The sequence below is a fragment of the Schistocerca serialis genome, chromosome 1 (assembly GCF_023864345.2).
Source record: "Schistocerca serialis cubense isolate TAMUIC-IGC-003099 chromosome 1, iqSchSeri2.2, whole genome shotgun sequence".
Classification (NCBI taxonomy): Eukaryota; Metazoa; Arthropoda; class Insecta; order Orthoptera; family Acrididae; genus Schistocerca; species Schistocerca serialis.
In genome coordinates this window covers 1028177742-1028204167 of record NC_064638.1, presented here as the reverse complement: position 1 = coordinate 1028204167, position 26426 = coordinate 1028177742, and the positions used below count along the sequence as shown (strand labels likewise).

Here is a 26426-nt window from a genome sequence, read left to right as displayed (position 1 = left end):
ACTTAATTAAAGAAACGATACAATAGGACAGAAGGTACCAATATAAAACACACACACACACACACACACACACACACACACATACACGGAGAGAGAGAGAGAGAGAGAGAGAGAGAGAGAGAGCACAGATATCACACAGGCATATTCCGTAGTTGGCGCAATTCAACAGTTGGCATCAACATCCGAAACACATATCAAGTAAATGAGTTTATTTGTGAGTGCTGTGCAAGTGAAATTTCGAATGGCAGTAAGCAGACCAGCTCTAAACCGGAACAAGAACACATGTAGAGAAACATTTACAAAATCTGTAGTTACTCATTTACACTATTATTACGTCATTAAAAAAAATCAGAAAATATCGAACTGTACATAACCTCAACAATGTTCAACATGTATGACAAAATGGTATATGTATTTCAGGCCACTGATGTTGCCTTGTGAATAACAGATGGTCCAAAGTAATAATTACCAACACAATACGTTGAGCCAAGTTTCAATTTTTTTTTTTTTTTTTTAACCAGTCGATTGTGATCGATCTTCGTAACGCTAAGAGGCAAACTAATTGTATGTAGTGTTTCCTGAAGGCGACTGATTACCTAACATTTGGATGTAGCAGTTCAACGAATTATTGTTGAATTAGGATTACTCGAATACGAAATTGTGAGACTGCCATATACTGTTCCCATACGCTCATTATAAACAAACTATTCACAGTGTCTATGCTGCCACTGTATTAATAATAAAAAAATTAAAAACAATAGTATTGTCACATCCAAACGTGGTCATCTAGTGCTCATTTGTTGAAAATTTAGTTGAGACCCTTGTAATATCATCTCTATTTCGTCTGCTACCAATAAGTAACATCGCGCAGTGGTTCAAATGGCTCCAAGCACTATGGAACTTGACATCTGAGGTCATCAGTCCCCTAGACTTATAACTACTAAAAACCTAACGACATCACACACATCCATGCCCATGCAGGATTGCAACCTGCGACCGCAGCAGCAGCCGCAGCGCGGTTCCGGACTGAAGCGCCTAGAACCGCTCGGCCACAGGTGCCGGCATCGCGCAGTGATCAAACGACTTCAGAACAGACTCTACTATTTGAAGATGTCTGCGTTGGGTTGTTAATTTGCGTGGTTCAATCTACATTCTGTGTACTTTTATAAGTTCGTGCACAGTTAGTTGGATACTAGACCTAACTACGTTTTTCTAAACGTAGTTAAATTTTTTCCAAATAAAATACTAGCTGCATCCTCATCGATCTGAATAGTGACTGTCTCAGTTCAACATTCTATGAGGCAGATTCTTATTATCGTGTTCGCCTACTCTAGCAAACATGAGGTACGAAGTTCAATTAGTTTCTAATCACTCCCAGGATGAAGATTTGTTAACATCTCAATCAGTCCGTTGTCTTGTGTAACAAAGAGGATATAATGAGTTCGCTAAGTTTATCAATGGCCAGCAATTACATTACGAACAGCAGTGCTCCCACGCAAAGATGAACTACCCTGATTTTCATTTCGGAGAAGCTGGCGTTCCTGTCGGTGGCCACAAAGGCTGTTAGCCGTTTCAGCGGAAGTATGAATCACGCCTCCTGGAAGAAGAACAACTGTTTTATGGAGGTCATTGCCGACAAAAGGAAAAGCAGTGAGGAACGGAAGTTCAGGCTGCTTCTACGAGAAAACCACATTACGAGTGCACAAAACAAAATGTAAAAAACAATATGAACTTCCAAACAGTGACAACGCGCAGTTGTTTCCGTCCGAAGAAATCAATTTCACTAGCGGAAACTTACACAGAGCGTACGATTTAACCCGGATGCTAGAATAACATGTTAACTGGTTTCAAAATCTACAGAAAATAGATCGACGCTGTTAGTAGTTCAGACATTTCCAGTTTTATTCAACAATCTTATTTATGAATGACCGAAATCTTCTAACGTTTATCTAAAAATATTGTTACTAATTATAAAGTGCCTTTTGATTTGTATGCTAACTAGTGCTGGAAAGTGAAGCTTATACTTCTATTCCGATTAACAATAACAGCCGGCCGCTGTGGTCGAGGGGTTCTAGGCGCTTCAGCCCGCAAGTGCGCGGCTCCTACGGTCGCAGGTTCGAATCCTGCCTCGGACATGGATGTGTGTGATGTCCTTAGGTTAGTTAGGTTTAAGTAGTTCTAAGTTTTAGGGGACTGATGACCTCAAATGCTAAGTCCCATAGTGCTCTGAACCATTTGAACAATAACATTTGAGACTGCTTACAAGTCGTAGATCAATCACACATTGTTAAACAGGCAGCTTTACTATGATGCGAAGGAAAATAAAATGCACTACCGACATAACAAAAATGGAAGCAGTCATGAATATGACGTCTGCTTCGAACGCTACCGTGCTCTAGTGGACTTGTTGCGATGACGAAGTGCGCTCGCCTTGCTTCGAGCTGAAACCCAGCGTGAAATTTTTCATATTTTATCACACATAGTCATCGCACCACACTACGAGATTTCAATCAAGCAACGAAAGTATTATATGATAAGCGATGTTTCTCATTTAAAGTACTGAGAGCAGTTTCTCACCCTTCGTAATAATTTTCTATTCGAAAAAAGAAAACCAAAAACTAGATTTTCTCTATGTAACATTACTGAGCTGTTGGGAAGTTCTATCTATCAATTCTGCACGCTACCGCAAAGGGAAATTTTAAAACGCTGGTTTAAATTTTTACGATAGGAGTACTTCTGCTCTACTATCTATACTCTTTACTAACTCATCGCGAACTACAATTAAATAATGATTCAAGTGTGATTCGCGATGAGTTTTTAAAGAGTATAAATAGTAGATCAGAAGTACTCCTATTGTAAAAATTTCCCGAAGCCACAGTTTGTAAACCAGGTCAAATTACTTAATAGCATAAAATACAATGAAGATTTTTACGAATAACTTCCAAGCAAGCTGCTGTTAAAATGAAGTACTTTTTGAACAGCGAGCCTATTGGAGATGGCCATTCTTCGACAGCCATGGTTAGGGTAAGTTTTTAAGGCGCTCAAAAACTGCAAATGATGCATCTCTATCACATTCTTACATAGAGTCTCTTTACACTAAGCAGTATCGACGATAAAAGAAAACTGTTATTACGTGAAAAGCGATACCTGCTTCTTATGCTCACAACTGTTAGCTAGAATGTGATTACTGGAAGCTTATACACATAGCACTAACAAACTGAATATCCTACGTTCCCTATAATAGGCTTTCACGCGGCACAGTGCGAAAAACGGCCCGTAACTATTTCAGATAATGAAGCGTTGTCCATATCTGCATTTTTTTTTCCACTAAAGAAACCAATTCGGAAACATCCAATGCCAGTTTCGAAGACCTACCGCGTCCAGAGCACGCCTATACGAATGACAGGTTCCTCTCCATCAGCGACTCTCAACAACGTGACGCAGCAGCTGCGCGGGGTTACTATATAATGGATTTACGAGCAAGAAATTGCAATCGTGCTCGCGTCCGCAGAGAACATCTCTTCGACTTGGGAACGCAGTAACCTAAGGCTCTCCGCGTATGTTATTCAGCAGGATCCACGAATTACCGCGCGCGTGATTACCTGTATCCCGCGATGACGCGGCAAAGCGTCGTGTCAGGTAGAAGTCGAGGGAAGAATACAGGCGTTTGGTGTGGCACGTACCTGCTGCTGGAGGCCGTGTACGCTGCAGACAACATAGCCGAACATGGTGGCATCGCCGCGGCCGGGCGCCGAGCCGCTACTGCCGCCCTCTGACACGGCTCAACGAGCCACGATTATCGCTGAAGGACGGAATGCGCCGCCGTGGCTTACACTCCTACAACACAGCCGCTTTCTTTTCTCACGCGTACTGCCGTGTCACAAACAACACGCTCTTCTCCATACCGTGAACGGAAACTGTACGGTCAATACAAGAAAATGTTCTACAATTTCATTATTAATTCTTGGATGTCACTAAAGGAATCGACGGTACGCCCCAATCTTTGCATTAAAGAACGTTCATGTGATACACCAAAACATTATGGCCACTGCCCACCGTGGCGTTGGATGGCGCCTGGTGGCGTTGCAAGTACGTGACGCTGTAACATAAGATAAGCGATTTTGACAAAGGGGCAGTATTATTACGCAGAGCCTGTGAACGAGTGTCTCGAGAATGGCGAAGCTGCTCGAATTTTCCAAGTGCTACTGTCGTGAGAATCTACGGAATGAGGTAGGATAGTGAAACTACCACTAGGCGCTAGATGGTTGTGCGTCCACGACTCCTCATAGAACATGGGGTTCGGAGGCTTGTCTGCTATGTAAAGTAGGAATGATGGTGATCAGTGACATCGGTGGCACAGAGCACAAGTGTTTCGGGGCACACCGTTCATCCGACATTATTGAACAAGGAGCTCCGCAGCAGACCTCCCCTACGTGTTCACATGTTGACCCGACGACATCGTCAATTACGATTGCAGTGGCGACGGGACTATCACCAAGCGAGTTGACACAGTGGTTACCACACTGGACTCGGATTCGAGAGGACGACGGTTCAAACCAGTGTCCGGTCATCCTTCTGTAGGTTTCCCGTGATTTCCCTTAATAGCTTCAGGCAAAAGCCGCGGGCACGGCCGATTTCCTTCCCCATTCTTCCTAATCCGAGCTTCCGCTCCATCTCTAATGACCACACTGTCGATGGGACGTTAAACACTAATCTCCTCCCCCTCTGGACCATCGGGATTCGACCATCGATCAATTGAAACATGTCGGCTCTTTGGGTGAATCACGTTATGCGACACTAGGTCGACGGTCGTCTCCACGAACGCCGTCATCGAGGTGAAAGGCGGTTCGAAACGTGCAGCGCGCCACGGGCGCTGCTCTTGGGAACAGGATCATGCTATGACAGACATTCTCCTGCGCTTAGATGGAACCTGTAGTAGTAATCGAAGTCACGCTGACAGCTGCGAACCAACTGCATCACTTCATGTTTTTTGTCTCTCCCGACGATGATGTCCTTTTTCAGCAGTATAACTGCCCGTGTCTCGAAGCCAGAACCCTGCTACAGTGGTTTGACGAGCTTTACAGTGAACTCACGTTGACGTCTCGGTGACCAAATTCGCCTGATATAAAGCCTATGCAACTCATCTAGGTCGCTATCGGGCGCCATCAACACGTAAGCAAATTAGCGGCCAGTTATTTACGCGAATTGCACGACCTGCAATCTGTTAGGAAGTTTGAAAAGTTGTTTTAAGAGATAAAAACTTGATGGATATCTTGAACGGATATAGTATAGAACATAACAACACCTAACTTACCATCGCGTCTCCCTATCCCTGTACCTAACCACAGAGCACCTTTGGGCCCTTCTGGTCATTGACTGCACTAATGAAGGAACGTGAAGAATTGATATCGGTGCTTAAGGGAGCACATCGTTCGTGTCAAGACTTTCACAAACTAATTCACACCAATAGTGGCAAATATGAGGTCGAAAAATATGAAATTTCTAGTTCCTATCTCCCTAACGTCGTTCCAGCTTCAAACGCTACAAGATAATTCAAGACAATGGAAGGTTCATAGTTTTCTGCACCTCTTAGATGTGGTATACGGTAACAATTCAACGCTTCCGTAAAATGACACATACGCCAGTTAAATTGTGTCCACGTACGTAATCTATTCTCACAGCACGCCGTTTGAAAGGGTCGTAAACAAAGAAGGCGAGTCGTAAACCGAAAGCCTTCTCTGTTTCGCTATCAGCGACTACGTCCTTATAGTTCAGCGAGCGTTCCATAATACGTTTGAGTGTGATCCCCGCGCGATAACATCCGTACATGGTGTAATCCATTCAAAACAGTCGGTGCAATGATCGTGAGAAACCGTATTTTGAGCGAAATCTCTTGGGAGGTGGGTTAGTGGGTTTCGTACCACGTGGAGGTGTTCCAATAAAACTTTTTGACCATTTTGTAACTTTACGTTGTTTAATATGTTTAAAACACATTCCCTTGTACAGTACCAGCTGATTACGATACTTGGCAATTACGCTGTACTTCCTGAAACATCCAACACAACGAAGAATAAATATAATTGTACAGCACTGATAACGGGAACTGGTACAATTTCTTTATAACGTTATATGAGGGCTTAGTATTGCGGAGCTGGGTTCGTTGCCTTCATCGCTACTACATTATCGTTATTCCTCGTTGTGGTGGATACTTCCGAAAGCACTTGATAGTGGTCATACGCCGAAATGATCAAACAAAGCCCAAGTAAATGAAAAATTCTTTTTAAATGTATTAAACAGCTGTAAGTGGGTAACTGGTTGTAATCTTCAAATAGTTTACTGCAACGATGAAGCCATGCACAAGGAAATTAATTTTTAGGAAGCGTTTGCAACTACGTCCGTAACGTCTTTAATCGTTAGCTCTCAAGCCTACGACAACGGTTCGTGTACCATTGTCACAAACGTAGTGTTCGTGCTTGAAGTGGACTCTATCGTATCGTCTTTGGTTCTGGAACAAGAATTCATGTTTATGGAACAGTAAACGCTCACAACATGAGTATCTGGGAATCAGAAAATTACCACGAGTTTCTTCAATGCGAAAGTGCAAAACAGAATGCTTTTTATTCCGGTACTTCAAAAGTCTAGTTTATGGGCCGTTTTCTCTACTGAAGCAGATGTGAATAGAATTGCTTATCTTGATAAGCACAACTGCGGGTCTGGCTGCAAGAGATCTGTCATCATGGCTCGCTTACCGTGTTCTCCATGTTCACTCGATCCTACGCCATGTGACTTCTTTATTTGTCTCTTCTCATGAATTGTATGTATGGGATTTCGCTGCCAGCTGATCTACGAGACTGGATAATCACGGTTGGAACAATCGTGGAACAGTCAGTTACTTCATACTTGTTGATCAAAGTATTGGTTCAAATGGCTCTGAGCACTATGGGACTCAACTGCTGTGGTCATAAGTCCCCTAGAACTTAGAACTACTTAAACCTAACTAACCTAAGGACATCACACACATCCATGCCCGAGGCAGGATTCGAACCTGCGACCGTAGCGGTCGTGCGGTTCCAGACTGTAGCGCCTTTAACCGCTCGACCACTCCGGCCGGCTCAAAGTATGGGAAGAACTAGCATATCGACTGGATGTGAACTGCGCGAGATTGCCACCATATGCACCGATAGAACGTACCTTTTCCGATATACTTGTGTTCAATTTTTCTGTTAAATAACGTAACTCAAATGATGCAAAGTCAAAGGATTCTATGTAGCAGAATAATTCCACTGCAAGTGAAATTAGAAAGCCCGTGGTACGGGCCTTTAGCTGTGCATGGCACAGTGTTGGCCAATGACTGAACAACTACGCAAGACCTCAGTTTCATGGAAAAGTGAATGATGCGTCGGATAAAAGAGTTGACTGACAGACTGCTTAAAAAACATCATCGTCAGACAACTGATATGAACGTGGCACCTGTCATCGCGAAAACGTGAGAGAACTGCCTTGCATGGTATGGACATGTAACCTCACTGTCTTTCATTTCCCATAATAGGACTTCTCCCTTTTCGTTTGAATTCACGATATGGAAATCACTCACACATTACCTATTAATGTAATAATATTTGAAAGACTAAAAAAGTACTTTACATGGACTGATGTAATCTGCGTGAGGGGCAGAGTTACACGTATCTAAGAAATGTTAAAATGACCATAGTTAATGTTTCAGGGCACGAGTACAGCAACGATCTCTCGCAGTCGAGTGGTAACTGTAGAACAGTAAGGTGCAAGTTTCAGACGTAAAAACGCCAATGTGTTAAGGCCAGAAAATGCCTGGTGTTAACTGTAGTGGCAATAACAAGATGGGGCAATTAAAATGATGGGCAAATGACATCACGAGCGACATATACGGAAACTGGAGGACGACTACGCGATGTTCACCTGCAGTGTCTGAAGGCACTCGTTGCTACAACGCTAATTACCTTGCGATAAAAATAAACTTTTTTAGTATTACATACCCTACTGAAATTTAACAATGCCTATTCCTGATTGCTGACAATAATAACTAATTGTTCAAGTATTTTTTTACGAAATACTTTGTCAGTACGAAAATTAATGAATTGCATTGCCATACATTACTTAATTTACTAAATGTGAGAACAGCTATGTTTTTTAATTTTGTTTCGTTTGATGGAATGATGAACAGTAATCCACACAGCACTATAATGGCATTAACAAGGGATATTAATTACTGCTATTAACGAAGTAAAAATCCGAGTGAAAGTGTATGAATGAGCCTTTTTCTTTTTTTTCTATTTTGTATGACCCTCTCGATTGAAGAATTACGAGTTTATTTATAGTAATAATCTGTCAGTGCCATCCACACTTAAGCAACAGCGTAATCAAATGGTTCAAATGGCTCTCAGGACAATGGGACTTAACATCTGAGGTCATCAGTCCCCCTAGAACTTAGAACTACTTAAACCTGACTAACCTAAGGACATCACACACATCCATGCCTGAGGCAGGATTCGAACCTGCGACCGTAGCGGTCGCGCGGTTCCAAACTGAAGCGCCTAGAACCGCTCGGCCACAACGGCCGGCAACAGCGTAATCAAAATTCAGTATGATTACTTTATTCTAAATAATAATCTGTCAGTGCCATCCGCAATTAAGTAACAGCGTAATCTAAATTCAGTACAAGAGTTGTAATAAGTTTATATTTTTCTTTTCGTTTGTGTGTGTCGCTGCCTTGTTATTCGGGTGGTTTATATCGCCTCTCTAGCCGAGGTCACTTGAACACATCTGTGGGTGGCGCTCGACTCGGAGGTAAGCCGCTTCGAATCCTGGTGATGAAATTTTCACTGCCAGTATTTAGCTGGCCTGGAGAGGAGAGGTCGTGGCGTAAGGTTTCCGATCACCACTCTTTGCGCCAATGTCCAGGATTAAATTGAAAACCTCTCTCCTGTGTCTCATGAAACGAGGGACTGTTGGTGGTCCGTCCGTAGGATGGGGACGTTAAGCTTGGCGGTCCTCGTGGTGCTTTTTGAGAAGAGCAGCCTATGTGCCGGCACCGGGTTTCACCCTCTACCTTCCTTTCATATTATTTTTGTTATATGTCTTCCGACTGGTTTGATGCGGACTGCCAGAAGTTCCTCTTCTGTCCCACCTTTTCCTCTTAGAGTAGCGCCTGCAACCTAAGTCCTCAGTTATTTGCTGGATGTATTCCAATCTCTGTCTCCCTCTACAGTTTCTGTTCTCTACAACTCCCTCTAGCACCATGGAAGTTATTCCCTTATGTCTTGACATATGTCCCATCATCCAGGCCCTTATTCTTGTCAACGTTTTCCACATATTCCTTTCCTTGCCGATTTTGCGGAGAACCACCTCATTCCTTATCTTATCAGTCCACCAAATTTTCAAAATTATTCTGTAGAACCTCATCTCAAAAGCTTCGATTCTCTTCTGTTCCGGTTTTCCTACAGTCCATATTTCACCGGCGTACGATGCTGTGCTCAAAGGGTACATTCTCAGATATTTCTTCCTCAAATTAAGGCCCACGTTTGATACCAGTAGACTTCTTTTGGCCAGGTACGCGCTTTTTGGAAGTGCTAGTTTCCTTTTTATGTCCTCCTTGCTCCGACCGTCACGGGTTATTTTGCTGGCCTTCCTCCGTCCGTCATGGGTAATTTTGCTGCCTACGCAGCAGTATTTCGTAACTTCGTCTACGTCGTTATCACTAACTCTCTGTTCTCATTTTTGCTTCTTCTCATTACTTTCGTCTTTCTTCAATTTACACTCAATCCATATTCTATACTCATTAGACTGTTAATTCCATTCAACAGATCCTTCAGTTCTTCTTCACTTTCACTGAAGATAGCAATGTTATCAGCAAATCACTGATATCCTTTCACCTTGAATTTTAATCCCACTCCTGAACCTTTATTTTATTTTTGTCACTGCTTCTTCGATCTGTAGATAGTAAGCTGTTGTGGAAAGCCCATGTTCAGGATCTTGTTCAGAAACTAAATGCCGCTTTATTTACCATTAGAACAGTATCTGAAATAAGTGACATTTCAACACGAAAAGTAGTATACTTCGCATATTTTCATACGCTTATGTCATATGGTATTAGTTTTTGGGGTAATTCGTCTGATGTTTATCTCATTCTACACAATAACGTGAATAATGTTTTTATTGATGCTTCCCTCAATGATATTAGAAATTCCGATGGAATATTATCTATTCATTCTGCCTTATTTGATCTTTTCCAAAGCTCTTTTAACTTATGATTCTAATACTGGATACACAATCTCTTCTCTGTCCACTCCTGTTTCTTTTTGTCATGAGCAGCGATGCAGGATTCTTGCATCTACCCCCCCTACGGTCATTGCCTGAGTATGTGACTAATTATTATTATTATTACAGCGCTTAGTGTGGTGGCGTACGAACCCTGTTGGTGTTCAATAGCCCGACTGCCCTATTCTAAAATTAAAAACGTACACTAAACAACAGGTTTCGCTAAAATAGTTACGTCTTCTCAGAACAAAAAACACATACACAACGTAAATGGCGTGGAGTGCCAATGTGATTACGATGCAATCAGAGTTTGCTCTCAATACACGACAAAGTTTAATTTGAATAATTTTGTGGAGCCGTTTACTGTTATAATGCACAGAGAGCAGCAAAAGGCACATGAGAAAGTTTTAGTCCTAGCTCATTGTAAATGGAGTAAGAGTTGGATGGATACATTTACTGAAGATAGGCGTCTAGAAGACGAACTGTATCGAAACAAATGGCGAATGTTGATCCACAAACCGAAACCTCTGACCACTGGGTAATGCTAGGAAGTAGTAGACATTACATGTATACTGATGCGTAAAAAATCGCAGCACCACAAAATAGGTCATGCAGAGTAATGAAATTTCGGGGATACATTTGTCTAGGTGACATATTTAGTGATTAACATTGCGAGATGATAGGTTAACGTCAGGACGAGACAAGCCATTGCAAATGTGAGACGCTGGTACATTGATAACCGGTGTAAACGGCAGAATGTTGAATGCAAGCATGAAAACGAACATGCATTGTGTTGTACAGGTGCCGGATGTCAATTTGGGGGATGGAGTTACATGTCTGTTTCACTTGGTCGGTCAACACAGGGACGGTTAATGCTGTTTGTGGATGACGCCGGAGTTGTCGTCCGATCTGGTGACCCAGCAGGCCAAGGGGGAACATGCTGATACTCTGTACAGCCTGTTGGGTTACAACACCGTATGTGGGCGAGAGTTATCCTGTTGGAAAACAACCTCCTAGACTGTTGTTCCTGAATGACAGCACAAGAGGTCGAATCACCAGACCGACATTAAGGTGAGCAGGATAGCCACGAGAGTGCCCTTGCTGTCATACGAAACCGCACTCCAGACCATAACTCTTAGGTGTAGGTTCAGTGTGTCTGGCACGCAGACAGGTTGGTTGCAGGCCCTCAAATGGCCTCCTCCTAATCAACACACGGCCATCACTGAGACCGAGGCAGAATCAGCTTTAGTGAGAAAACACTATAGACTTCCATTCTGCCCCCCCAATGAGGTTTCGCTTGACACCACTGAAGTCGCAAATGGCGATAGTTTGGGGTCCTTGGAATGCACGCTAAAAGTCGTCTGGCTCGGAGGTGTCCTTGAAGTAACTGATTTGTAACAGTTCGTTGTGTCACTGTTGTGCCAACTACTGCTCAAATTGCTACTGCAGATGCAGTATGATGCGACAGGGCCATAAGCTGAAAACGATTGTCTTTTCTCTCGGAAGTGCCACGTGGCTGTCCTGAGCCTGGTCTCGTAACGACCGTAGATTGTCGTGACCATCGCTGCCAGCAATCATGTACAGTGGCTACGTTCCTGACCTATTACACGACCTCATTAAAACTCAGCAAGGTGTTGATAGTGGCGTCTTTGTCGCCTTCGTGGCGTTCTTGACTAACATCAACTCATCACGCTCGGTCTCAAAGGTAACTAATGCTTACGACCGTTGCAGCGTGCATTTCAAGCAAACCTGATTTCCAATGCATCCCTATATTGGCGCTACTAGCGCCGCTCTTATGCGACTAGCGTGAAATTTGACTAGTCGTCACCTTCCAGAGGTAAAAATGCGCCTACCAACTTTCGTTTAAGACGCACAGCCCCTTCTTGATGTTGGGACTTTATTTCCCGTCAGTGTATCTTAAAACTTTTGCTCTCTTTGAAGCACTCGGAGTGGCGTCACATTTCATTGCAGGCAGCGAGCCTCGCCTGTTCAAAGCGATCAGCGCTGACACAGGGCACTGAGCGTGTTGCAGAGAGAGTGCGTGTCCTTGCAGCTGGGCCTGGCAGGCCGCTGGCATTCGGCACAAACGCAACACGAAGCAACAGCAACGGGACTGTCGGCTGCCGGGACGTGACCCCAGCCCGCGTGCCTCTCAGGTCGCCATCCCAAACACTGCGAGCCTACAATCTCACGACCGGATACTCTTGCAGCGTATCGGTTACCCGGACTCCAGGTACTCGCTTGTACCAAACAGATGTGCCAAAGTAAGAAAGCTTTCCCAATTACTTGACTGAACATCCCCACGGAATCTTACAGCATGACATTGCCACATATAGCAAAGACCACTGAAAACATCCGCAAAAATCAGTGATCGATACTTCTTACCACGCAGTACCACTCCTGTATGGCAAAGGAAAATAATCATCAGAAACGTCGCCCTTATAGGCACAGCTATTTAATGAGTACTGGCAACTAGTTGTGCACTAGAGCGTGTACGCTTTAGCAACGGCAATAGGATAGTTTGTCACATTTTCGACAACAGTCTGTACTTCTGGAAGCTTAAAGAAACACAAATAAAACAATATTTCAGCATATATGAAGCATCAAGGTCCACGATCACATCGCCTCATATTATACTCTGCCTAACGCCTGTCGTCGTCGGTGCACAACTGCTTTCACTTATTCCCTGGTCTCATCGCTCACCAGGCGCATCACTTGTGGTCAAAGAGTAAGTAGTGATAAAATGTGCAATCTGATACAAGTTACATATCGATTACTAAGCTTCCAGGCATACACTTTCCTGGTTCGGGCTAATACCGATTTAATACCCTCCCTCAGAGTGTCTCCAAAACATTAAAAGGCAAACGAAAGAAATGACTTTTAAACACCAAGCTTGGATCCCGACAACGGGAGATTTATAACATATGACTGGTGCATACATAGTTCCAAATACCTAAACCAATAGCTAATTGAATATATGCAGACTGAAGCGACAAATGAAAATTTGTACCACAAATGTCTGAAACCTGAAAAGTTCTCTGGAACCATTTAGTTTCATTGAACTAAAGCACCTGTGCCTCGGCTTTAGGAATGAGCCCCCGTTTCGTTCGATGCTGAGGTGCTATTCGAATACGGCTGGAGAGAATCTGCAATGCTCTTCGAGTTTAGGGGAGAATATTAAGGTGGGCTGAGGCGCGAATGGAACTTGGGTCGAGGAGGGAGGCGCGCTAGGTAGTCTGCGCCATTGTGCAAAGCCAGGGTAGCGTGGTGGTGGTGGTGTTTGGTTTGTGGGGCGCTCAACTGCGCGGTCATCGGCACCCGTACAAGGCCCCAATTTCTACCAAGTCCAATCTAGTCACTGTCACGAATGATGATGATGATGATGAAATGTTGAGGACAACACTAACACCCAGTCCCCGGGCAGACAAAATCCCCAACCCGGCCGGGAATCGAACCCGGGACGGGTGGCGTAGTGGTTAGCGCATCTGCCTAGTGAGCAGGAGATCTGGGTTCGAATCCAGACCTTGGTACCGATTTTCATTAGTACCTTGTCTGCATACATACATCATTTGAGTTTGAGATTTGAAAAGGTCTCTGGAATGATATAGTTTCATTTAATAAAAATAATAGCTAATTATCTTACCAATTACAGAAAATCTATCAACAGATGAAAATCAATGAAATAGGGAGTCTTCCAAATGCTTAGCATTTACACTTTATAAAGGTCACAGAAGTGTGTCCTGACGACCTAAGAGACAGACGGATCGCATGATGAGTCTGATAGTGTTGCAGAATGTCCAAGTAATTTAGAAACGAAACCAGTCGCTATGACTAAAGCCTGCGAAAGGGGTAAGAATACTGGCTTTCTAATTATACAGTGTCCTTTAAAGGTCAGAACAAAGTCTAGAAATTCAGAGATGAAAATGCGTCTGTATCTACGCGAAAGATCACAAACTGCAATGAATAAGAGAATCACTCTGGTGTGCAGTCCACGATGACGTCACAGAGACGGCTAACTCGAGATGGAGAAGAAAGGCGAAGGAATCGCCTGGAGTTCGACTTAAGCAATCAATAAAAACACGGTGAACTCAAGACGGGATGGGGAGCGGCGAATGCAATCGTTTCCTTGCAAATAACGAGTCTAGTGTATAAACCACAACTAGGTCGCGTCGAGTTTTATGTTTACGAAAGGTATTTGCGGTCATCTCTTCAGCGTTAGGGAGTAATGAAAGAACCATCGCCTTCTCCTTAAAAGGAGGTGGGTGCGTTACGCATATGCGTCCAGCGTTTTGCATAAGCTCAGACGAGTTAATGTCACTTTGAACGTAAAAAGCGCGTAGGTGTTGGCAGAAATTATTTATAAACCTTTTATTATTAAAACCGTAGTGTACAGCTTCTTAATGATTTCGAACATCTAGGCAAAATCGACACAGAGAATGGTATTGTTCACTCCAATCTGAGCCTTCTAACTCATAAGAGAACAACAACGGCCTTTCAGCTTTACTTCGGTTAATAGTTCTCTGTCATTCCAGTAGTTTTACTTCCGTAGGCTTCAAGGCGATGAATCACTTCAAATACGTCGGGTGAAGAAGTAGAAGAGCACTAATTTAAACTAGGTGCTTATAACGCTCTCTCACACTGCATAATCTTCAAGTCTTTGGATAAATGCTGCTGTTGCAATAGCGACGATTGCACGGACATTACTGGCTCACTATTCGGGTAATAGCAAAATTCTGCAACTTCTGAAAGAGTGAAGTCGGATTGGACGCACTATTCGGCTGCGATGTGCTGGCAAAGAGTCAGAAAGCAAATCCTGAGGCAAGCAAGTCCGTATTGCATGACATGAAGCGTGACAGTAAACTCGAGCGGCAGCCTCCAATCAAATTGCTTCCTGCGCGCAAGGGCAGAGCGAATCTTGTGGAACGGAAGTCAGTAACTGGTATGAAAGGCGCAGCGGGTGTCTCAAGGAGTAGTAGTATTGTTTCAAAACATAAGATGCTTGGCAATTTGCCTCTGTCTCTAGGGTGATTTTCAAAGCCTAGGTAATTACTATGTAAAAAGCGCAGACTTTGTGTTTGATGGATGGCCAATATAATTTGGTCGAGAGAGACAGGACAAAGACAACAAGTTTATTGTATGCGAAATAAAAAAGGGCCTGTAGCACTGAAACAACTAAAGTAGAATTTATATACGTATAATCAGTTTATGGAGCTAAACAGGCCATGGTCTAGTAACATACAGTTCGTGCGCGACGTTTTCCCTCGATATGAATAGGCTGTCTTTATACTTTCAGTGGATCTGAAGCATTATCAGCGAACCCAGTCTGCACATACTAAATCTCAGCTAATGGCGAGTGTTCTGAAAGCCATAGTACATTAAAGTATAAATGCATTAAGCATTCACTATTCTGCGTGAAATTATTTTAATTTCACAACTTTGCATCTGTCTGTAAAAGTCTGAGCTTTACAGTGTTACTACAAAGGCGTAAGAAGATTAAGGAGTAGTAGAAGAAAAAGAAGCAGCAGAGGAAGAAGAGTCGGACGAGGAGGTGAAACTGACGATGTTCACGTTGTTAAGGGCGAGAGAAATGAAACATAATTCCGTAAGCGCTGAGGTAACTTTATGTACGGGCTACTGGCAAATGAAAAGCAGGGGGAAAAAATTAGCAAATTACAGGCGGATTAATTGCTGAACAGATACAAATATGATGGTCCAGCGATACACGCGTAACGATGAGGAAGGCGGAAATAGAAAAAAAAAAGCCTCCACATTGCCACCTGAAATGATTAGAATGATTCGAAGTACATAAAAAATTACCAAGAGTCAACAGGTGCAGATAACTTTCACATTGTGTGGGAATTAGTCTGGTTATTAGTACGAATAATTGTCCGACTTGCTGACAGATTTCTTTGACTTCCATGCTATACATAAAATTTCTGCAGAATATTACACTTAACATCTGTATAACTGCGCCATCGAAAACGAATCCATCATGTTTTAGCTTTTTTTTTTTTTTTTTTTTTTACTGGATGCGGTGTTTCCGAAGAGCGAAAGAGGGAGTGTGTGTAGCATATGTTGCGCAGCTAAGATCCGAGTAGTGATCGATTGTCTTTGTTACCCTCCTAAAATCACCATGGAAGGTTCAAAGCATACAACCACCGTCTGTTCGAGGTCATCGCTAACTGTTTGCGGTTATCACTCTATAGGGACTGGAGAGATGTCAGAGATTCGTGACGGAAGCGCTCAGGTCTAGTGTGGAACCGCACGGAACTTCATCTTGCACACCACAATCCAATGACGAATATTATCCCGAATTTTTGGGATTCGGAATGGCTGTTTTGTGGTCGAGTGCCAAACAGTCATCATGGTTAATGCACTCGAATCGCTGGAGTTCTGGTACTCTCGTCTTCAGAAAAATAAATAAATATGCACACAGACCTCATGTTCCACTATAAAATAGTAGAGCAAATGAGGAGAACTCTGTCAGTAATACACAAAATCTGCAATGCACTGAGAAGTACTTCGCTGTGGGGACACAAAAAAGGCACTTTAGCGATAACATGCTCTATTTGAAGCATGAAGCTCAAACACGCACTTCAGTATAACAGGAGTCCCTAGTGGGTGTCCTTGGTGTGTTCGGTGATGATGAACGGAGCTGTGTTATGTACTACAAGTTCTCTTAAATTGTATGTATATCAAGGAACACTACACAATAGGGACCAAGGGAGTGGGGCAATGCAGCTATTGAGACTCTGACCTCATATACAGGTTAGTGGAGGTGCTCTGTCCGCCCATCCTGATTTGGGTTTCCATGGTTTTCCTAAATCACTAATTAGGCGAATGCTGGGATGATTCCTTAATCAAGGCCTTAGATGACCACCTGTCCTATCCTCACAGAGCTCCTGCCTAGCCTCCTGAAGCAAGTTACATGATGTGCGTCTTGTATGTTTGGAGCTACTGATTTGTATTGTGTTACATTAACAATTCCTATATCTTTGGGCATGATCCTGCAATTAATAATAATAATAATATGCAAAATAGAAGGACAGTTAATGTCATGAAACACATATTAGAAAGGACGAGTAAAAACAGAACAAACTGGAGATAGCGCACATGTGAAGTGTGAAGCTATGTCTTATGATGGACTTTGAATTGTCCGGCCATACTGATTCCCATTTTCCATGGTTTTTCCTAAATAATTTCAAGCAAATGCTGGGATGGTTCCTTCAGCAACATCAATGCCATTCCACCTGTCCTACTCTCATAACGACTTAATATATTTTGTAAGTACATTTTGTGGTATTTATTTTCATTGTCTTATGATGACAAATCCTAGATCATTGTGAGATGATCCTTGGATGAAAAAATAAACAAACATTTAGTATTTTATTCATCAATGAAAATTTATGAGCAGTGCAGAATAAAGTACCTGTTTCTCTTCTTTAATTATGTTTTTAGAAGGACATCATTTAGATTTAGAATAAAAATAAGTGCATTTTCAAATTCCTCATTCCAGTCGCCAGAATAACTTGTTTATTGAACAGTAAATCCTATGCCATTTATCTTAAAATCAAACTAATTTATTCTTTACTTTCACTCATTTTCATTCCATAACTAGAGATATTTAATTAAAGTGAAACATTAATTCAATTTAACACTTAATTTAGATTTCCAAAACATTTCCCTAAAGAGCTACAACATACCACAAAAGCAAGCGCTTCTGATGCATGAAAAGAAAAGGAGAAACATTAGTAATTTTGACAAAACAGCAGTTGAATATCTATAGTCAAAACTTAAAATTTCAACATTCGAAACTACTGGTGCATCATTACATAACCATTCTACTTGTAAACAAGCAGTAGGCCTTTGCACAACTTTTCTCTGAACCAACTTATTAATGATTTAAACTGTACCATGTTTTGAGATGGTCACTATTTCTCCTCATCTGGTGCAACTGATTTCTCGTCCCTTGGTCTCACCAGAACTGAAGTTCCGTGGTACATGTCATTATGAGATGATATTTCAGCAGATGTTTGTCATCTTACCATCACTCTTATGGGAGGAAAAAATATTTTGTCCCATTTTCTTAGAGATCAAGATCAATTAGTGTTTCGCATAAAATGAACATTCTAGAAATACATTATAAAGAAAGAAATCATGTCATTGAGAAAAGTAGATTGCAAGCAATGAACATGAATCAGCAACATCATCTAGGACTCGTGAGCACAAAATGTAATAGGCCTAAATAAATGTCATATTCTGATTCGATAACTGTATGTCAATTATACTAAAATGTAGAATTTCACGGCCGGAAATATCATGTCCATTATAATTATCCGGGCTGTTATGCCATGGTCGGTTGATGAATTCTGTGTCAATTCCCAACGTTTCGTCTCCGACTGCGGGAGACATCTTCAAATCCAACACACCCACTGGCTCGCTACTGGCCAGTGTGTGTGTTGGACCTTCCATCGAGCTATGGACCCCCTTGAAGATGTCTCCCGCAGTCGGAGATGAAACGTTGGGAATTGACACAGAATTCATCAACCGACCATGGCATAACAGCTCGGATAATTATAATGGACATGTATGTCAATTGCAGTGCCTGCACATGTTACTATCATGATAATGACAGTATGACATAAAATCAGAAATTATGTGACTTTAAGGATTTTTTCTCAATTTTCACAGAACTCTTAAAGTCTAATAAAGTGCAGTTTAATTGATCGGACATATGCATAAAGAAATAAATTTACATTCTAACAGAATCACATGTACCGTGTTAATGAGATGTAATTCTATTTCTAAACTATGCTCTGATGATATTAATTGGCCTGTTTCTAATATAATTTACAATACATTCCAATTCCCTGACAAGGATACCATCTGCTGACAGAATAAAAGACTGACCCACCTGTCCTCTACAATGGCATGTTACTATTGAAAGCAAGCACCAAGCACAAATCATTTCTACCTTATAATGCTCAACCAGATGCAGTCTCACTACTTCTTCTGCGAGCAGAGAAAACTGCATTGTTTATTTTTTGACAAGTAAAGAAAACATGGTACTGAACCATATCATTTGGACCAATAGATGTCAGTGGATACAGTTATGTAGTTCTTGATATTCTTCACTAGTAGTTAAAATGAATGCCATAGCAGTGAAAGGCATATGCTCTTATGTAACTATACATACACACAGTGTTCAGAACAGTGACAGGTGCGAGGATGATGAATGCATACTTTCAGCCTGTGATAGCAATAAGTTACTGTTTAAGCAACAAATACTCTTTTAGTATAAGCAGAAAATCCTAGAGCTTCTTATGTCACCTATATTTGTAGCTCTGAATATTACAATTCAAAATATTGTGGACAAAGACTGCTTTCCCCTCTAGCAGTCTCTTTAATGCAACTTCTGTTGAGAAATAGTAATATCCAAGACTGTACTGTTTTCTTATTTTTTATGTTTTGTATCAATCTGTTCTCTTTTGTTCGCATTTTCACTCTTTTTTTTATTTTCCCTGAGTCTACTCAATTTTCCTTCTTGATTCCTTAATCTGCTTTTTTTCCTTCAGATTAATAGAGCTTTGACAATTCAAAACCAAGCTGTCACATTTCAATGTGCAACCCAAACCTCAGGTCACACTACAGATCATTATTTAATCATATCTAAGATTTATTGTTCACATTTGTTGGCTTTCCTAACTAACAACCAACCTGTCACCTTCCAGCCTAATGTAGGGTTTGAGCTGTGCAACATATCAGTCTGATATTAGAGCCTACATTAAAAAAAACTATAGAAGTAAAAGAAAAATTGCCAGTGTTCTGTTCTTCTTCTGTCTATCCAAGTATGTCCATCTATGCCACTAAAAATGCCACATCATCACTAAACTACATGGCAAAGCTGACATTCAATGTTGGTAGGTTCAGTTGGCCCTTTTCTTCTCCATTTTCCATTCTGCAAATTTAGTGAAAGAGTGCACCATCCTGGTTGTGTTCATTTTCTTCATTTTTCACACAAATTTTTCAAATATTTTTATCTCCTGCCATTCCATAACAGTCAGGGCTACAAACATAAATATATCACTACTGCTATCAGACGTGAACTTCATTTCCAGTTGCCATCAAGATATTAGCTGCACATTTTCAAAGAAATTTTTTGTGTTTTGAAAAGTTGACATTTGTCATTGAGGCTGATAGTAAGGAGTGAGTTTGATCATTAACAGTTCTCTGTCAGGTAATTAATTTCACGTTAAAATGAAGACAGATGATAAGATTTCTTCATCTTGGTGGCAACATGAATGTATTTACACAAGAATCCAACATACGAACAAATCTAACATTGCTCCTTGTAACGTGATAACACGATAAAATTTGATTACAATTTCAGCTGTTTTTGTGTGGCTAAATACTTCGGAATGTAAGAGAAAATTGTTTTTATGTCCTGTTGTTTGAATATAGTCTTTAATATTATTGTTTCTTAATTATCATAGTTATCTTTATTGTTATCTCCAATGTGATACATTTTTCTTATGGGGTAAGGCTGATCATACTGTAGTGCAATACAAATACTGCAATGCATACATACATAGCTAGTATTTTGCATTTTATATGTGTCATAACATTCATTTTCCAAATCATCTAACCATATTGTATTTATTAAGATAACCTTGTGTCCCTCCATCCACTTTGTCCAATTATAACATCAGCAAAAGTTATGACTGCAGAAAATCACTTGTGATCTACAGAGATTGAATGAAGAAGATATGCAGTCATCTTAAAACTGTAACGAATATCATCATCATCATCATCATCATCATCATCATCATCATCATCATCATAATCATAATCTGTGGGTCAGTCACTGGTGCCTTCCTCACTCTCTAGGCGACATACAGTGGTGAGCATATTCAAAAGCATTGGGTACAAAATGGCAACCAATGTCATCCTTGCTGCAAAAAATCATGTTGTGCTGCTGGGTTTCAGTACAGTCAAACTTCACATGGTGGATTTATAACACAACATTAATGGACTGGTTTGGTGGATCTATTCTCCAACATGCCAGACATATAGAAGACATTAAAATTATTCTTGGAGACAATTTATTATTTAGTTCAGGCTCTGTAATGTTCAAGACATAAAATTTATTTGTATGCCACCAAATGCAACAAATCTAAGTCAGTCACTTGATGTCTTTTCCTTCAGGTCTACCACTGATGTATACACTGAAGAGTTTCAGTGGTACTAGATGTCAGCCAGTATGAATGAAGACAGTTTATCGTATCTTGGTGAAGCAAATATAGAAAATTTAGAGAAACATTTCATAGTGAATGTGGTTAGTCATTTTCTTCCTTCCAAGAAAATTTCAAACATTTTAATATAGGACAACAGATAATGCATAAGCTTTCTCCTAAAAATTCTTTCATTGTACACTTCAAATATTTAAAAGAAATGCAGTTCAATTCATGTGATACTTCAGACATCCTTTCCAAAATACCAGTACATGGCTGCATATCTTTGTAGTTTTTGATTGTGCTCATGACAGAAAATGTTCCCATGTACATGTTACAGATACCCATACATCAGTACTAAAAGTAACGATAGTGAAGGAAAAATCTACTCACCAAGTGTTCTGGGACTGGTGAAGCTTCAAAACAATTAGCAACAAAGCTCCGAAGTTCCTGCAGACTGCCCCATTGCTGCCCTCTTTGGCTATTGGGTGAAAGTATAGCTACCCCACTTGCACTGTCCTCTAACCCTGCTGGGTCTGGAACTTTCAGGTCTTCAAGGCTGTGTGTAACAGGCCTAGGAAGTCCAAATACTTTTGGGCTTAGTTTATATGACAGGAGAGGATCCTGACTTTGTGCACTACTTATACTCATAGCTTCAGTTGATCTTACACCTTTTCCACATAAACCACTGAAACCAGGCACAGAGTAACACTCAGGATCTAACTTATCTGAAAAATGTGGGTGAAAGTCCCTCACTGTTTCATAAGGTTCAGGCTTATATGGTAAAGCCAAGTGGTCTTGACTCCTGTTTGTTCCACTGCTGACACTCATGTCATCATTTGATCTTGCAACAGGAAAACTGTAAGCTGGAATGTTTGGCACACGTTCTGCAAATACTCTACGACTACCATCATCACAAGAACTACTGCTAAGTGGTGATCGGCTACGACTACTTGCTACCATTGCACCTCCACTGTTCATAGCAGGATCTGGCATTGCACGCACAGTCAACCTCGCATTAGCACTGTCTTTGACTCTTCCTGCTAGCGCATAAACACGTGGTTTGGGAACCTGGACCTCACCAACCTGCTGAATATGTAATCGTTGATTCTGCACATCAACCATGAGTATGCGATCAGACTGATTACCACAATCATCTCTAAAACCAATACCAGAATCACTGTTACTTGATGTTGTTGTGTTAGTGCTGCTGGCATTGCTTGGCTGGGGTGAATTTGCTAACAGTGGTTCTTCATTTTCAACATTACCTCTTTCATACCTGTTACTGTACAGAACCTTTATAGCAGCAATTACAGGGTCTGAGGAGGATGGAAATTCACTGCACAATCCTGTTGCTGGGTCAGTCTTACAATTGAGCTTAAAGGCTTCAGCCTTTGCAGCATGGACGGAATGTGCGCCATGGAGTCTTAGCTCTATGGCAAAAACATGGCAGGAACTAGATGCTATTGTCTCTCCACTGTCATTTTCATCATCCACACATCTAATTGCAGCTGTAACAAGTCCAAAGAAACGATGTTCATCATCTGAACTGGAGCCACAGAATGTAACACGTTCTGCTGGATACTCAGCAATTATTGCTTGATGACAGTTTTTCAGGGTAAGACTATGAGAATGCACACTCATCAACACTAACGTGTGAGCTCGCTTTTCAGCACGAAGTCGTCTAATACAACCACGTACTACCTGGAGTCTGGATCCAGGCTGGAGTTCTTTAGGCATTTCAATTGTGCCCAGGTACCCGACAAGAGCCTGATACTCGACTCTCTCCGTTTCTCTAGGTTTTTCAACTTGTGGATGAGGATATAAACGTGGAGGTGGTACTGGGAATGGGACAGGTGGTTCCCAACGCTGAAGTGGAGGAATACTAGGTTTACTCACTGGGCGGATAAGTGCACTAGAAGGGATGGCGGCAACCTCCAATTGTTGATGTTCTTCAAACATTGCTCCTGTCCGTAGATCTCTAACAACTTTGGCTGCACGATTCTGCTGAGGTATCGCAACAGGTCGATGATGTTGACCACCACTACGTGGTTTGTGCGGATATTTGGGTTTCGGTCTCGCTGGTGCAATGACATCTTCATCCGAGCTGTCAGAATAATAATTCTCCGCAATCTGGAGTTTTAAGATTCCAGAAGAGCCACCAATAAGGCGAACTACGTCGTCGTGTGGAACCTTGCTTACATTCTGACCGTTGACAGCAACCAAATAATCGCCTGGTCTTAGGCCGGCCTTCTCCGCTGGGCTACCGGTGACTATGCAGCTGAGAATACATGGTTGTTGGCCCGATATCGTAAATCCAAATCCATTTTTTCCTCTGCATACTTCTACCGTTCGCACTCCGTAGTTTGGCCTTTTTTTACGGCGCCTGATTGGATGCATGATGGATACTGGTTATGTCAAATGTCACTGCGTTCTGAAATATTAAATTCTCGTACCCATTCTGGAATATTTTGGGCTTCCGATTTACGAAATACCGGCACGTGCATCACACATTCCACGTAATACAAATATCTGTGTTTAATTTCCGCTACAGTCTCTGAACTTGGCACGAAAGCATAAATGGTTAAGTCACTTACATCTGTCACACATGATTTGTATTCATATTTGAAACGACTTTCAAACACTTAGCCTGACGAACCAGATTTGGATTGATCTTTCATCTCCTTCTTGATGTTCCTCTTCACCACTCCCATCCATGCACTGCACAGTGTCAACAAAAGAAATATTTACGTCTTGTGTCATCTAATACAACTGTAGCCATTTTGAACTTGTCAGACTATGGCAATTAAAAACAAAAGGCCACATCCGCCATCTGTACAGAAATATTTGACACGAAACCAAGGCTTTCAACACTAAAGATATAACACTCGTAAATATTGCTGATAGTCATTGCTCATTGGTTAGTTTACATTCTGCTTTGCAGGCATTGCGGATGAAAATAGATTTACTTACGGAAAACTGCTTGCTGTTGAGAAAATAAGGAAATTAATCGTTGTGAAGAAACTTAGTTGTTTCTTACATCTTTTATGTAAACTGGTATTTTGGCCGTTTTTTCTGACACTATAAGTAAGATATGACAGATTATGATTTGAATGATTGCAGTGCTACACTCATTCTGCAGACTGCAAGTTGATATTGTATGTACGCTAACGATTTTAACCGTCCGATACTTCGCGTGATATTATTATTCATTAATGCAACGTTAAAGATGTTCATTGTCTCGTGTGAACTTACGACACATTTTCCGCTACACAACTGCCCAGTTATTTCGTGACTGAAATTTTGCTTGTAGCGTCGTGTCCAGTGGCAGTTTTTCTGCAGTTAATGTTTAATAAATAATATTTGCCGTAACCCTTATGCAAGAAGGATTCTATAGTGCAAGATTTACACAGATTTCATTAAATGTCGGTTACTGAGAGACAGGACGTCTCCTTGGAAAGAGTTACATCTGATTTCCCTGAACCATATTATTTCTCGTTTTTAGCATTTCTGGATAACAACACAGGTGTATTCAAGAATGAATGATAATCAAGGAATAAAGTACCGTACAGAAAACTACTAACATAAATGTTTTTATTATCTTTCGTTATTTCATGGCTATAGTCTCAACTATTCTGATTTAAATGCCCTGATAGACATAAGTAATTTTAATTCATAGCCATTATCATGATACGTATTTGGCGATTATTGACATACTTCGGTACTGATGACATGATACAGGAACCTGCTACAGTTCCTCATTGGTCCTATGGAATAAAACATAACACACTAAAGCACCTCAGAATCGCCCCAAAATACATGCACTATAGTCAGTAACTTAATGATAAGTAACTTAAGGGTTCAATATGTTATGATCCTGTACCCCTTGCTATCAAAATTGTGAAGAAAAAAGGTGTATTTATCTTTTTATCATACAATGTTCTACGTCTAAATGAATTTTCCAAGCTGGCCACCCGCTAGGAGCTGGCTGTCTAGAAATTTCCAGCAGCCGATCAAGAGTCGGCTCCCAAAAAAATAGAAATAAATTACCACTAAGTATGGTCCATTTCTTGGAAATTATTTCAAAGGAAATTTTAGAACTGGTGGGCTGATCTCTGTTTTATAATATAACAGAATTTTTTTATTTACAGATATGGATGTACATTAATATACAAAATGTACAAGGAAATGTCTGTAATTATATATGTACTTAAGTATATTATATAATGTAGAAGAAATGGAGCTTACTCTTTTGCATATATGGTCAATGTCGTAGAAAGATGAATACATTCATACTCTGTAAACAGTTGTGATATGCATGCCAGAGGGTACTTTCACGTTGTACCTGTTATTGGGGATGCTGCTCATTCCACTCATATGTGGAGCATGGGAGGACAGACTGCTTAATTGTCTTCAGGATTGCTGTGATTAGACTAATCTTTTCCTCATGATTCCTGTGGGAGTGATACATAGGAGGCTGTAATATATTCCAAGATTTTTCATTTAGAGCTGGTTCTTACAGCATTGACTTTTGTGGGGTAGTTAGCATCTGTCGTCAAGCATTTTTTCACCATCTCTGTGATATACTCCGATGGGTCAAACAAACGTGGCTACTCGTGCTGTTCTTCTTTGCATATGTTCAATATACCTTGTGAGCTGTATTTGATGTGTGTCCCACACACTTGAGCAGTATTCTAGGATGGGGTGTACAAGCATTTTGTAAGAAATCTCCTTTTTAGATGTGATTACATTTCCATAGTGTTCTACCAATGAACCAAACTCTGCAACCCAATTTACCTACGAGTGAACCTATATGATTGCTCCGTTTCATATTCCTAAGAAGTTTTACACCCAGATATTTGTACGAGTTAACTGGCTCCAGTTGTGAAGCTTAAGATACTA

At 41.1% G+C, this 26426-nt stretch overlaps 1 protein-coding gene across 4 annotated transcripts in view; it reads right to left on the bottom strand.

Annotated features, from left to right (window-relative positions):
- LOC126413773 (regulator of G-protein signaling loco) overlaps positions 1 to 24339 on the bottom strand; it is a 244224-nt gene extending 219885 nt beyond the window's left edge. For 2 of the 4 annotated variants that reach the window (XM_050083293.1, XM_050083294.1), the window contains exon 1: positions 21918 to 24339. In XM_050083293.1, the coding sequence (XP_049939250.1) occupies positions 21918 to 23924 (2007 nt within the window). In that variant the 5' untranslated portion in view covers positions 23925 to 24339. Of the gene's footprint in view, positions 1 to 3683; positions 3772 to 21917 lie in introns of those variants that run through there. The other 2 variants (XM_050083292.1, XM_050083298.1) reach the window with 2 other exon arrangements.
- Positions 24340 to 26426: the final 2087 nt, after the last annotated feature.